The sequence below is a fragment of the Hemibagrus wyckioides genome, linkage group LG07 (genome assembly GCF_019097595.1).
Source record: "Hemibagrus wyckioides isolate EC202008001 linkage group LG07, SWU_Hwy_1.0, whole genome shotgun sequence".
NCBI classification, from domain to species: Eukaryota; Metazoa; Chordata; class Actinopteri; order Siluriformes; family Bagridae; genus Hemibagrus; species Hemibagrus wyckioides.
In genome coordinates this window covers 13,888,718-13,903,354 of record NC_080716.1, presented here as the reverse complement: position 1 = coordinate 13,903,354, position 14,637 = coordinate 13,888,718, and the positions used below count along the sequence as shown (strand labels likewise).

Sequence of the window (14,637 nt, the reverse complement as noted above, 5' to 3'; positions counted from 1 at the left end):
TCTTATTCTCTTATTTCTTATTATTACTATCCATTCTTTTTTTTTTTCTTTTTTTTTTACTTAGATTCTGAAATTTACTTTATTTATATGAACAGACTAGGAGGACTGGCCAGGTTTTTATTTCACTGCAAGTTGTATAACTGTGTACATAAGAAATAAAAATCTTCAAACTCTACTGAGAACAAATGCAAGAAGATGATGAAAGTGGCTACGTGGTTTTGTCTAAAATGTCATTTCATCTCTGCACTGATGTGATATGAAGGAGACGCCTCATTTCGCATATTAAATCTTGACATATTGAGCGTGAGAAGGTCAGAGCAGATGATAAATTGGCAAGATTTGTGAGTTGTTTTCTACATCAGTGAAGCTGATTGGAAGTTAGACTCAAATGACTGGAGCCCATTTGATTGATGTGTTGTATACAGTATACCCGAGCTGAATGACAGAAAAACAGACTATCAGAAAAATTTTTTACCAAGCAGGTCTAAATAAAAAAAATTAAGAAACAAAAAATTAATAATTAATTGTAATTAATTAAGAGTAAGAACATTCAATAATAAAGTATAAATATAAACCAAAATCTATCTATCTATCTATCTATCTATCTATCTATCTATCTATCTATCTATCTATCTATCTATCTATCTATCTATCTATCTATCTATCGGCTGGATGCATTTTTCACAGACTTAGCTAATTCTTATTTGTTGAATAATTTACTTCTGATCTAGTATACAGGAATATTAACCTCCAATGTGTACTAAATACAGCTCTACTGCATTTAACTTACTATTCTCAGTTACCTTTTCTCTTTATTTAGTGTTAGTGTTCTTATTTCCATATGTATCCATAGATTTTTTTTTCCTTCTGATCATTTTTTGAATTACATTCCCATGTTAGGATATGACGCAATCTAGCCTCAATTCTAAACTCTCTGTATTTATTTATTTATTTGTTTGCACAGTTATCAGGACTATTACATTAGGAACATTACATCTTACAGTGCTCTAACTATGCTGGCACCAAAAAAAGAAGACAAACAAATAAATAACATAATCTTTAACGAGTAATGTTGTTTATTATTATTATCAGTGCCGGTATGGGTTATGTATAGCCCAAGACTTTTTTGTTTGTTTGTTTGTTTGTTTTTGGTCCTGCTTGCTTTTGTTTTCACTTTTGATTTCTGGACATTACATAATAGTCCAGCCTCACTTCTACAGTGTTTAATTAAATCAGTAAATAAAATGGTTCATTACAGTATTGACTAAAGAGATGCTGAGAGTATAGAACAGAGCTCTGGTACATGACAACAAATAAAAACAAACAAATAAACAACAGCATATTTATGTTCTCGGCATATCCCTTGCTGTTGCTCATTCTACTTTCGTTACTTTTATTATATATGCGTGAGTGGTTTTGTTTTCTTGTCTCTCCCAGGCTGGGAATTTTCTTTTTCGATGAATTTCCATGTTAGAGTATGACGAAACACTGCCTCAATCCTCCCCACGCTGCTGTCTCTGTGAGAGAAATCTCAAAACGTCACGAAAACATTCACGGTCACGTGACTTTCGGCTTCCCACTTTCGAGAAAGGGTGGTGGGGGAAACCTGTCGCTCCGCCTCCTTTCGCTGACGTCAGGGTCGTTATGTATATAAACAGCTTGCGTCGCTCCGAAGTAATGCACACAGTTGATCAGGATACAGACGCAAGAAATCTAGAGCTCGAACTTCATGACGGAACACAGATATTCGGGGCATTATTACATCATTATGGACCTGCTTTATTCTCGGAATACGAGTGCTGTCGGTCATTTGGACAACATTAGAGTTTCAGCTAGAAATCGTTACTGGAGCGCGAGACAGGCAACTGGTTGAACGGTCAGAGGTAAGAGTGGCTCTTTTCTAGTTGGCAGTTTTGTCCAAATCAGATCAGTAGAAAATTCGTAATGTTGTTTACACTATATCCCAGAGATGCCCGAAAACTTTTCCTGTTTTGTGTGGAAGCCTTGGTAACCACGCAGCGTACGTGCCTAACGAGACCGTGACTCATTTCACGTAGGCTTGCGTGATATCACTTACTCTAAACATTTCCCAGACTGTGATCTAAACAGATAAAGAACACAAATGTCAGAACATCATGACTCTTACAGAGGGTTTTTACACGATTCTTGACCTTTCCCCCTCTCGAGATTTACTTCTTTAAAGCTGTATCATATCAAAAGGAATATATGAAAGGTTACATGTATTATGGAGGCTGTTTATGATCTGTAATATCTTCATTCAACAACAGAGTATATGATGTTCTTTAAAATATTTTTAAGTACATCATTTTTTCTACACCTTTACAAGAACCCCCCCCCTTCCCCTGCCAAAATGTTTACTTTTCCCCCCCAAGTAATTTCACATTGTGTTTTCTTCCAGAGTAATTGTGACCGCAATGGGATCATTTTCAACCCTTCTGCATTATCTATTCCCTTGTTGGAGGCCAAAACAACCGTCCTTGGTGAAGCTTGATATTTTTCCCGCCATGACAAAGACAGTTGAAATCCGACCCTTCGGCTCATACAGGGAAAAGTCAGTGCATGTTGTGTTACAGAACATTTGCTTTTTCCTTTGTGAGGTCTTCAGGAAAGTCATACATCACTGTATGACTGTTACAGAGTTACTTAGCACAAACATGTTTTTCTTGTTTACCAGAGAAACAGTGGTCATGACCAGGGACAGTGAAATCAAAATGACCACAATGACTGTTAAGGCAACGATCCATTCGGATCAGCTGGCAGTGGCGGACGCCCTGCTCTCAGACTGGCTTGAGTGTCAGTCTGAAAAGCAGGATGATCATAGGAACTGTGAAACAGAATGGAGTGAGGAAGAAGACTTGTCAGATGATGGCGTCTCAGAGATGTCTCTAGAGAACAAAGAGTTGTGGGAGTCCTTCCTGAACAACAGTGATCCCTATAATCCACTCTGCATCTCCTGCCCTACTGGAGTAAAGGTTTCAGACAGTGATCATAATGATGTGGAGGAGGAAGAGGAGGAAGAACCTGCTCTCAGTCATCAGGAGAGAGATCATACAGAATGGAGTGAGGAAGAGGATTCTGGTTGGTCAGATGAAGAAGATTCAGAGATGTCCCCAGAGAACAAAGCGTTGTGGGAGTCCTTCTTGAACAACAGTGATTCCTATAATCCACTTTCCCTCTCCTGCCCTTCTGGGGACAAAATAAAGGCATCAGAGGTTCAACAAAACCACACACTTTCAAGCCCCACAGCCAGAGAGGTTGTGGATCACACTCCTGAACAGAGCACAAAGGGAAGCGCTAAGAAGGTGTGCATTACATCAATATTACATCATGGGTTTATTGTATGTAATCATGTGGCAAGACTGGATATTTAGATATTTAGTGATTATGACTAATATTAGGTTTGGGTATTAAATTAAACCGAAATAAAATGTAATATTTGCAGTATTAAGTGTTCTAGGGAAAGATTATGAAACATAGTGCTGTATGCTGAGAATAGTGATGCAACACTGTGTCACAGATAAGGACCTTTAATTCCAACTTGGCTGCTTTTGACTACACAAATGTCATGATTTCAGTTAATCAAAATGTCAAATCCATGTATGACAAACACATGTAATTCATATGTGCTGTAAAAGTTTTAAAAAAAAAAGAAAAGAAAACTAAGTTATTTGAGATGTAGGATGTCCGCTCTCAACATCATGCAGTTTATTACCAACCCTAAATAAATATTTAATTTATTTCTTAAAAATTCTCAATCTGAATTTGTCATTTTCAGGTGCGTTTCAGTGAGGAGGTGACCGTACACACCCTCGACGCATGGGGCTTGGCAAGCCAGGCAGCACGAGATGGGTCGTGCTGGATGGAGATGGCGAGAGATCGAGACCGTTTCAAAAGGAGAGTGGAGAAAGCTGGAGAGATCATCAGCCCGTGTCTCACAGCTCAGCACAGAGCCAGAGTTTTGGACAGACTACTGAGCCACTCTGAGTTGTACGAGTCCTCCATGAACAACAGAGATCTTTACAATCCACTCCCCATCCCCTGCCCTACTGAAGACCAAGTGTGTGCTTCAGACAATGATCATAATGAGGAGAAGAAACCTCTTCCTCTTAGTCATCAAGATGAAGATAATACAGAATGGAGTGAGGAAGAGGATTCTGATTGGTCAGATGAAGATTCGGAGATGTCCGTAGAGAACAGAGAGTTGTGGGAGTCCTTCCTGTACAACAGTGATCCCTTTCATCCACTCTGCTTCTCCTGCCCTACTGGAGTAAAGGTTTCAGACAGTGATGATGATGAGGAGGAGGAGGAGGAACATGCTCTCAGTCATCAGGAGAAAGATAATTCAGAATGGAATGAGGAAGAGGATTCTGATTGGTCAGATGAAGAAGATTCAGAGATGTCCCCAGAGAACAAAGCGTTGTGGGAGTCCTTCCTGAACAACAGTGATCCCTATAATCCACTCTCCCTCTCCTGCTCTATTGGAATCAAAATAAAGCCACTAGAGATTCAACCAAACCACACACCTTCAAACCCCACAGCCAGAGAGGTTGAGGATCACACTCCTGAACAGAGCACAAAGGGAAACGCTAAGAAGGTGTGCATTACATCAATATTACATCATGGGTTTATTGTATGTAATCATGTGGCCATAATGTAGATACTTTGATGTAAGAATTGAGTGATTATGATTGTTTATAAGCTTGTATATTAATCTCAATCAAAATAAAATAGAATATTTGCAGTATTAAGTGTTGGTTACAGGGAAAATTCCTGAACATAGTGCTATATGCTGAGAATAGTGATGCAACAGTGTGCAAGTCACAGTGTGCAAGTCTTGACTACAAAAAATGTTTCAGCCTCTTAAAATGTCACACTCGATGATGAGGCTCAAATAGACATAGACAAACGCACAATTTGTATAACGAATACATGTATTTAAATTGTGCACTCAAACACATGTAAAATGTGCATCATGCAGTTTATTACTAACCCCACTTAGAGGTTTCTGAGTTTTGTTCTGCACCATGTTGACATGTTAATTTAATTTATTTACATTTCATTTGTTTCTCAATCTGAATTTGTCGTTTTCAGGTGCGTTTTAGTGAGGAGACCGCACACACCCTCGAGGCATGGGGCTGTGCAAGCCAGGCAGCACGGGATGGGTTGTGATGGATGGAGATGGCGAGAGATCGAGACTGTTTCAAAAGTAGAGTGGAGAAAGCTGGAGAGATCATCAGCCTGTGTCTCACAGCTCAGCACAGAGCCTGAGTTTTGGACAGACTACTGAGCCACTCTGATAGCATTTAAGAAGTTCACTGACGGCAATCCATTTACTTATTTATTTATTTAAATTTATGGCAGCTATTTTAAAGACTTTTGTTTTATATGTATTTACCTCAACAAACTAAAGTTACAGCACTGTGAATCACTTTTCTTTTGGTGAATAAACCCATGACCTTTACATTTGCTCATTTGCCTCGTGCTTTCATCTAAAACGTGTTCTGCTCAAGAAACCAGATTGGTAGTACTGGGATTTGACCTAAACATGACAGAAACGACCGACCAGGAAAGCAGCGAGTAAGAATGCAGAGTGGAATATTCATAAATGCACATTACTCAGGTTAGCATTTATCTGTAACTATTTGAAAGAAAATGTGACACTTTTCCCAACAGGACCCTCTAGATGATCCACATTTTTGTTCTAACCCATGTGTTGTGCAAGCTAGCATAAAGCAAAATAATAGACCATCTGATTGGGGATTGGTTTAAGATCCACAGATTAAATGGAAACCAAACATGAAAGTTGTAAAGCAGGAAGCGTAAAGGCTGTCATGTGTGTCGACTTGTCAGCTTTCCGGGACCTATTAAGTAAACCGTCACACACATGCACTGAAATATTCCACATATGAGGTCAAATGATTCAAAGAAAACATTAAAAGTAAGCTCATAGCAAACCCAGTAGCTTTAGAAATGGACACTTGAATGGTGCATTATATTAAGAGAAGAATTAATAGTAGTTTGAAAGAGCTCTTAACATGCAATACTCCATTTCTTTACATTAAACAAACAATGCTAGTAATACTGAACAATTTTAATTACATAAATAAAACAAATGGCAACAACATTTTTATACAAATTACAATCGTTTAACAGCAATACTACAAAATCATTAATTTATTACAAAAAGCAAAAACAGTCCGTATAAGTCCTTATGTCTCCTTTGAGTAGAGGACAAAAGTTCACTGGGTTTTGTGCGGTGTCCTATATGTGCAGTTGTCTTTTTTTCGCTCACAAGAGAGACCGTTTCAGATCAATACATCAATCTAAATGAGGCAATTTGGCCTCCAAATGATGATGCTGTTGCTGTGGCACTTAAATATCATAGCAATATATTACAAGCCTGGCTCATAGTGAATGTGTTGAGGATGTGATCATGTCATGCACAATGACTTCCAAGAGCATGAATGTCATTCTCTAATATTAAATGGAATATAACACGCCAATCAGCCTTAACATTAAAACCACTGACAGGTGACAAGAGGTGGGATTCATTACACAGCAAGTGATCAGTCAGTTCTCAATGTTGATGTTTTGGAAACAGGAAAAATAAGCAAGCGTAAGGGTCAAATATATTATGGCTAGATGACTGCATCAGAGCATCTCTAAAACAACAGGTCTTGTGGGGTGTTCCTGAAATGCAGTGGTTAGTACATACCAAAAGTGTCCTACCAAAAGAAATCTTGGTGCCAGATACCACAGCACACCTTCAGTGGTCTTGTGAAGTCCAGGCCTAGATGGGTCAGAGCTGTTTTAGTGGCACAAGAGGGATCTACACAATATTAGGCAGGTGGTTTTAATGTTATGGCTGAATGGTGTACCTGCAAATAGACTTTTCCTGCATCCATACAACAAAGCATGTATTTGTTTACCCAAACACATTCCCTCAGGAAACATGTATACACATAAAGCAGAAATAACATAAGCACTAATAATATCATCCTATTTTGCTAGAAAACTCTATTACAATGCAGTTTCATGCAATATTTTTCCCTGTACATTGTGCAATACATCAGCACAACATGGCTCACATTCTTCGATTTGTGTTAAACTGCCTTCAGGCTAAAGTATTAATGCATTCATTGTTATCCTTCACACAGACATACAATGGATTCACACAGTTAGATATGACTAAAGATTAGACCAGTAAGTTCATGTTCCTACCTAAATGACTTTATGCTGAAGGAAAATAATTCATACAGGTTGAATACTGATGAATTATGGCTTGATTTTAGCTCACCATTAATATTTATCACTTCCATTTTCACATTCAAATAATGAAAATAATTCTACTTGAAGTAATTAATCACACTATTAGAAAGTATTTGCTCTGGTTAATATGCATGCTCAAATCCAGTGTGCGCTGAAGGATGAATTATTTGTATTGCTGAAAAACCTTTTAGGGGATAAGAACACATTTCCCCTGCACACCAAAAGAAATGTCTATGTTTAGCTGTGTTCGTTTGTGCTCGGGTCCCTACAGTATTCACAAAAAGTTTCTTTTTTTTTTATTTTTGTATATAAACAATAAATGTGAATATAAATATATAATGTGAAGTATATAAATTAATAGGAACAAAACAGTTCTTCGAGCCACTGAATCCTCAGACTGAAGAATGCTCAGCCGATAAAAGTGCATTGATGTCGGATAATCTAAGCAGCGCTGGCTGATCACGTCACCTTGATGGATTGCTTGTGGTGAACACAAAGCAAGGTTACATAGGGCACTCCAATGAAGGCCCACTTCTCACTGGGCCAGAATTTAACCACAGGGCCTTGCTCTGGAGCTTCAGAGGCTGCATCGAAATAAGCGAAGCACACACAGCCAAGGTAGGAGGCCAGACAGATCAGAATGTGCCTACAAATTCAAACAGGATTAAATTCATTCATTATCAAAAGCATCCAAATATATCTATTTATTTCGATCAAGAGTGATTATCCTCCACTACCGGCTAATTGATGTGCATTCCAAGGAAATAGACAGTCAAGTGTTTCTGCTTCTGCTACTTATAATAACATATAGAGTGGACAGAGCCATGCACTCACCAGGCACAGTGGAGGTATGGGAAGTTTACAGATGACCACATCTCGCAGAAGATACGGTCACTGATCCAGCACATGAGTGCTAGAGTCCACCACAGTCCAGCGAGGAGGCCCAGCTTAAACACACGGAGGTTCTCACACCTGTACAACACAAACACATAAATACACAAATTTACAAAAGGCTCCATAATAGTTTGAATTGTTCACTGCTTGAAAAAGACAAGTGTTTGAAGTAATGTCTCCGTATTGGACGTTGCATCTTCACCAGAGTAAGTTTCTTATCTCTCTTATCTCCACAAACGTACACAAATACTGACTCATTTGTCAAAACAGGCAAATGAGCACCAACATACTGTGTTTCAGTACAAAATTAATATAAAAGTACTATAACCATTACAAGGTTCATTGAAGAGTACATTCTTCATTGTGAGAGAATTTTTTCGAGTATAAATAACTATAAATAATTAAAAAAAAAAAAATCAACTTCCCTATTTTTATTTCCCTACCATTGCTGAGTAGGGAAAAATAACCCAGAGGTCTGTAAACCAATTAAAAACAAAGACATTATTTCCAAGTTATTCTGAGACCCAATAAAAAGAAAAAAGAAAAAAAAAAGACCACACTTCAGGCTCTTAAATGCTTTGGTCAGCAGCAGCAATGCTTGTGAAAGTGGAGACCTGTCTCAGTTTATCAGGTATTGTCAGCTTTAAATGCTTCAGAGGAAATAGTGTGATAATGATCTGCAACTTATACACACCAAAACCCATGGGGATTCTGAAATAAGACATCTTACTAAACTTTACTTCAATAACCCATAGCTACACAACCTGTTTGAATTCATATGAACCTAGCAAGCTACTGAAATCCTAACAGCTGGCAAAATAACCTTCCTTTATATGCTGTTGAGGCGTTCACTTCGTTTTAGTTTACAGCCAATGTTCTGTGTATTTATTGTTCTCTTCCCTGTGCTAATCATCCTGTACTTGTCTCACACTTGTGCTTTTTTTGAGCACTGATATGTGTTGTACCCTACTGCTGGAGAAACAACATTTTGTACTGAAATATACAAGCCATACAGAAGAATGATGATAAGATTTGACTTCAGCCTAACTCAGTTGGTTTGTTAGCGTAATTGTTCAACAATGCATTCCTCAAACACAGAGCATTTTCAGTACGATTGTGTCATTAGTTTTTTGTAACAGTCAGTTTATTTGCTCTTACTCGAGTCATTTTGTGTTCACTACTTTAATTTTTACCCGAGTGAATTATTACTACTGTAGCAGGTCTTAAGCAGAGGTGATCAGAGGAGGTCTGTGTATTTTAAGTCAGTGTGTGTTTGTACTGGTTATTACAGAAGGATTTTGTTTTCTAAACATTCAGATCAAGTACGGGTCAAGCGGTGTTACCAAATTATAAGCATCAAATGACTAACAACCACAGAAAACACAAATGTGACTAAATGAAATTGAAGTAATTCATGATTCAAGTCATAATCCAAGTAAATGTGACAGTTAAAGGACCAAAGGGCAGAAAGAGAGAGACACAGAAACATTCAAGGCTTGTTCTATTCAGAAGTAAATGTCATGCACAGAGGCAGATGTCTAGGAAGAAGAAGTGTGAGCTTTTCTTGCTGCAGAGTCAGATGATCCTGAGGAACACTGTCAGCATTGTTTTAAGCCTTAGTCAGTGACTTACACTTGCACAGATACTGTGAACCTGCTGACTCGATGATGGCACCTGGGAAACATTCACACTGAGAAAAGCAGACAGGTCTCTGTACAGTAATGTTAACTAGGTCACAATAGATTTGTAGCTTTTATCAACTATACTGATACTTTGTTATGAAAACACGCGGAGGTGTCTGACACGTCCGAGAAAGCTTTTATTTGCATGTTCATGTAATTGCCTGGCACCGATCAGAGAAAATCCCACTCATCACCTCCATCGTCTGATGCGATTAGACTGTTCTAGAAAATTACTTAATGACTGGAAAACATGAAGCAGCCAAAGATGATTTATATCTTAACAGACAATGGAGACACTCCAGGACATGACCCCTGTAAGAATTTGCTTAAATCCCTTCAGGAGGCTTGTTGGCGCCAGTAAAGTCTCCGTTGTCAACTGTGTGTTGGCTTCAGTAACTGACACTAAATCCTGAGGGGCTAACAATGATGGAACATTATGGTCTGCCAAATGCCCTAGCAGTGAGAAATCAGGAAAAAGACATAGGGAGTGGAGGAAACATGGACATCTGAGCCAATCAAAACTCCACAAGAGAGGGAGTGAGTGCAAGTCAATGAACAGCAAAGGCAGAAATGCTGGAACAAAAAAAAAAGTTGATAAAGTTCATTAATACATATCAAAATATATCACCTTGGCACTTAGGTTCTGTAACCCCTCTTATTTTACGATGGTAAGTCATACAGATAGATAAATCCCTCAGCTTTCCATGTCTTAGATAAAGCAATCTTGTTATTAATCTATTAACTTATTACTTTCTACTATTAAACATGTTTAACAAAAAAAGGTATATTAGTGAAAACCCAGGGAATCTATAAACAGGGGGGGAAATCCTGGAAGATTAGTGAGGGGCACAGGATGGGCTGAGGCAGGAAGTTCCCTAATTGAATATGATTTTTTAAGAAAGAGTAGTTTAGAGCAAAGACTGTTGCATCTAAGAGTACCATTTCAGAAAGAAACTATATAGAAACTATACTTCCTGCTGACATCTGTGGTTTCCGGAATTTGCATGTCAATATTTGACCCAGTACATGTTTTAACATCTCTCAAAAAACAAGGAGGAAAAAAACAACAACAAGAAGAACATACTACAGCTATATTAAAACATCTCTTTGGTTTAGACTGATGAAATATTCTGTTTTGTTCTTAAACAATCCGCTAAATAAAGAATTTCTTGTGTGACACTATGAGAGGTCTCAGAGCAGAAGTGGAACATACTGTCCTTCTACATGCTGCTAAACACAGTTGAGCAAATCAGATGATTAAAAACTAGACTTCCTCTTCTAAAAGAAGAAATGACATCATGCCTTGGGAATGAACACTTGAGGTACATACTGTACACTAAAGTGTAATGAAAAGCTGTGGAATGCCATGTCCTGGCATGTCATGTCCTGGATGTTTTTTATGAAAAGCATTAGGCTCACTGACCTCTTAAGTTCTGTGATGAGAAGAGCAGTGCACGGAACCCCCAGTGTCATTAACGAAATCGAGTTAATGGACGGCTTAATGAAGGCCAGACACGTGGTGATGCCAGAGAGTATGCCTACAACCATTTTAAACCTTGATCTGGAGAAACAGAGGAACAGAGTGTACTGCATCATTTATGAACATGGGGTTGTGCTATAAAACATAGATACAATCATGAGAAAATGATGAGGCTGCTAAACAAGTGTTCTCCACGAGATGCGAGTCAATCTCACCTGTCTCTTTTGAAAATCCTAGGCAGGTATCTCTTGGGGAACCACATGCCAATGGCACACATAAGAACCCAGAGGATTGCTAATTCATCCAGCATCTGTCCTAGGAAACTCAGGGTAGCATGGAAATATGTGGAGCCAATTCCTGTTGAAAATGTACACAGAGTTTCTCTTTCCAAAACAATCCAAGCACGCAGTAAATGACCTATAAAGGTTTTCCACTCTTGAGAAAGCAGAGGGCATCAAACATTTGCACACATGTAAACATAAGTGGAAGTAGTAAGGCTTGTCAGGAATTCCGACTAATGAAAAATGACCTTTTACATTAACCTGTTGATTGATATATATATATATATATATATATATATATATATATATATATATATATATATATATATTGCTAAGAAAGTGTGTATGAGAAAGAAGATTTTATTTAAGATACAATTAAAAAGTCATGACTTTTAGACACTTTCAGAACTGGCACACAATAAAAAACCCAAAGAATGCATTTCAGACATTCTGCATGGATGTGTCAGCATTTTTCATCTGAGTTACTGCATTTTACTCGAACAAACAAGACAAATATGGCCTTATTTAAATATATAAATATACCTGTAAGGACAGAATTAACACATTGCTGTTTGTTACTTTAAGCATTAGTCCTATCCCTTTAAGTTTGTAAAATAAAGTCCAATCCCTTAAATAAATACACCCTGCTGTAAATAATAGAAATGTTTCTTAAGTAAAAAATGAAAACATGAAGAATAAATCAGGTTGCCAAACTTTTTGGAGTGATGATGCTTTTAAAAAACATCCCGATGAATCAAAAGACTGGCGTATGCACCGAGTTGGCTGAGAATGTGTTATGATTTGGACAGACCAGACCAGACACCCCCCCCCATGGACCCCACCTTTCCTCTACTCAAACCCTAAACACAACCAGCATGAGGGACACCAGTCAAAAGTATAACCACAGTGTTGATAAAGTGTGGTCAGAGAGTGTGAGAATGGCAAATGAGATGAAAGCTAGTGCAGACTGTTATTTTCCAGTAAACTCCTCTCTGAGCCTGAGGAGGTCACTGTTCTCAGTGGCCAAGCTGGTGTATTTATGGCCATCTTAAAATGAACATTTTCCCCAGCTGAGACATGAAAATATTTTCAGAATGAGAAAGTACATTGAAGGGAACATCGCTGGGAGTCATTACGCTTACAACAGATTTTATAACATTTTTAACTTCCCCTCATTCCCTTACTGTAATATACAACTTGATCTGAGCAGCAAGACAACATTTAGGTCAAGCTTTTGGACCATTAGTAATTCTTAAGACCATAACAGCAATTCTCCAACTAGTTACTAGAGTCATGTCATGCAAAAGATGGCAAAGATAGTCTACCAGCTCGGTGTGTTTTGGCAGAAGCTCAGACCAAGCATTTCCAGTAAAAACCCATCTGAGTAATTTATTGCACCATTGTGTTCCCATCACCCTCACATCCCCCCCAAAAAAACCTCCACTCATAATTAAAACAACAAGAAAAATAACAGGACTATACTGGCAGAATAAGAAAAGATTATGACCTCTGCTTTTCACAGCCACGCAAAAGTTCCTCAGTGAGGTTACTTTAGGTCAGAAAACTTACCGACCACTACTAGGAGTGTCCAGATCAGATAGATGCCGCTGTTGAAATGCGTGGCATACTGACGAAAAAGACACATCAGAATAGGGGGGAGAACGAAGAATAAGAAGTTGCTTATCTAAAGAGAAACAGAAATGCAGAAAGACAGGCACTGTCAGGGAACTGGAAGGCAGACATGACAGGGACAACAGTCTGTGGAGTCTATATTTAACTACAGCTTAGACGGTGAAGTGCAGCTTAATGTAAACTTTGTAGCATTAACGAATCGATTAACGACTGGAAAGTGTGAAGGAGAGTCGTACCGTGTTATAAAACTCCGCTATTCCTGGATAGATGAGATAATTCCCTTCACACCAGTCCACCTCTGAGCTCCCAGCCTGGAGCTGATCCCACAAAGGGACACTCATGTCTTGATCACGCGCGCACCGACACACACGGTCTCGCGCTTGGTCAGATAAACAATCCGCTTGTTCTCAGCTGGTGTGAGTTGATTGACTGACAGACAGACAGACAGACAGCACACACTCGGTTAAATAGCTTCACACAAAGAGAGCGGAGAGTTTTGCGTTAACAGCTCCGACGTCGAGGGATTTAAACTCTTTCTAATCCGCCTTTCCGTCTTGCTCCGTTCTGCTGTGCGTTCAGGCGACTCGTCCGGTCTTGTCATATTTGTGTCCAGCACAAAGTAAGTCCAACTCACCAAGACGAGCTCCCACTTTACTCACGATAACAACACAAGCGACGTGTGATCTGCGCATGCGCACTGACGTTAGCGAGCTCCCCCGTTTCCTGCTTTTGCCTCGTGCCAGCAGCAGGTAGTTGTTGTTGTGGCAAAGTTTGTAGGTTGTCTTAACATAAAGGAATGTGCAAAACATACACAAAGAGCAGCATATCCTTAGTCAAATACCAGATCTGGATGTACGTGCAACAGGAAGTCATTAAGCATCCAGGCACCATATATAGCCATTTAAGCCTGTTTACTGAGTCACGTGCTGACATTGCTAACAAATTCTTTTTGAGAAGGGAAACAATGAATAGACTACACACACGTTTGGCTTGCTATACTTGTTCAGGACATTGCACTGATTATTAGTGCATCTATTTAATGTTATGCTACATTTAAACCTAATATTGCTAGGCGTTTTTAAGTACAATCTGTCCCCAAAAGTTTCTTTTAAATACAAAATGTCACAGCCCCACACAGATACTCCTATTTCATCCTAACCAAGATATAAAAATCATGACACTCTCTTCCTCTCAAGAGAATGGTCTTTTTCTTAATCCTGGACCTAAGGGTTCAAATGTTTATAGAGATCTTGGGCATTTTAACACTGTAAATGACACTTGATAAAGTTTACGTTAAAATATATAAAGATAATTGTTGACATTATCTTTACCACCTTTCTGACAAATGAACAGTTTACTGAAAAACAATTATTTTTAT

The 14,637-nt window shown here is 38.5% G+C and overlaps 2 protein-coding genes across 2 annotated transcripts; one reads left to right on the top strand and one right to left on the bottom strand.

Annotated features, from left to right (window-relative positions):
* The first annotated feature begins 1,665 nt into the window (after positions 1-1,665).
* Positions 1,666-5,488, top strand: ppp1r15a (protein phosphatase 1, regulatory subunit 15A). Its single transcript, XM_058394854.1, has 4 exons — positions 1,666-1,883; positions 2,420-3,323; positions 3,797-4,615; positions 5,113-5,488. The coding sequence occupies exons 2-4, from the start codon at positions 2,436-2,438 to the stop codon at positions 5,188-5,190; spliced, it is 1,785 nt and encodes a 594-aa protein (XP_058250837.1). The 5' UTR covers positions 1,666-1,883; positions 2,420-2,435; the 3' UTR covers positions 5,191-5,488.
* A 609-nt stretch (positions 5,489-6,097) lies between these two features.
* On the bottom strand, positions 6,098-13,965 carry acer2 (alkaline ceramidase 2). Its single transcript, XM_058394855.1, has 6 exons — positions 13,496-13,965; positions 13,197-13,311; positions 11,562-11,703; positions 11,290-11,427; positions 8,125-8,262; positions 6,098-7,936 (listed from the first exon to the last, which is right to left on the bottom strand). Exons 1-6 carry the CDS (start codon positions 13,598-13,600, stop codon positions 7,750-7,752), a joined length of 825 nt encoding a protein of 274 aa, XP_058250838.1. The 5' UTR covers positions 13,601-13,965; the 3' UTR covers positions 6,098-7,749.
* Between the last annotated feature and the right edge of the window lie 672 nt (positions 13,966-14,637).

Coding starts and splice junctions, on each gene's coding strand:
- ppp1r15a (XM_058394854.1), top strand. CDS start 2,436: ATGGGATCATTTTCAACCCTTCTGCATTATCTATTCCCTTGTTGGAGG. Junction 3,324..3,796: donor CAAAGGGAAGCGCTAAGAAG/GTGTGCATTACA, acceptor TGTCATTTTCAG/GTGCGTTTCAGTGAGGAGGT. Junction 4,616..5,112: donor CAAAGGGAAACGCTAAGAAG/GTGTGCATTACA, acceptor TGTCGTTTTCAG/GTGCGTTTTAGTGAGGAGAC.
- acer2 (XM_058394855.1), bottom strand. CDS start 13,600: ATGAGTGTCCCTTTGTGGGATCAGCTCCAGGCTGGGAGCTCAGAGGTG. Junction 8,263..11,289: donor CTCATCACAGAACTTAAGAG/GTCAGTGAGCCT, acceptor TGTGTTGTACAG/GTGTGAGAACCTCCGTGTGT. Junction 7,937..8,124: donor CCATACCTCCACTGTGCCTG/GTGAGTGCATGG, acceptor TTGAATTTGTAG/GCACATTCTGATCTGTCTGG.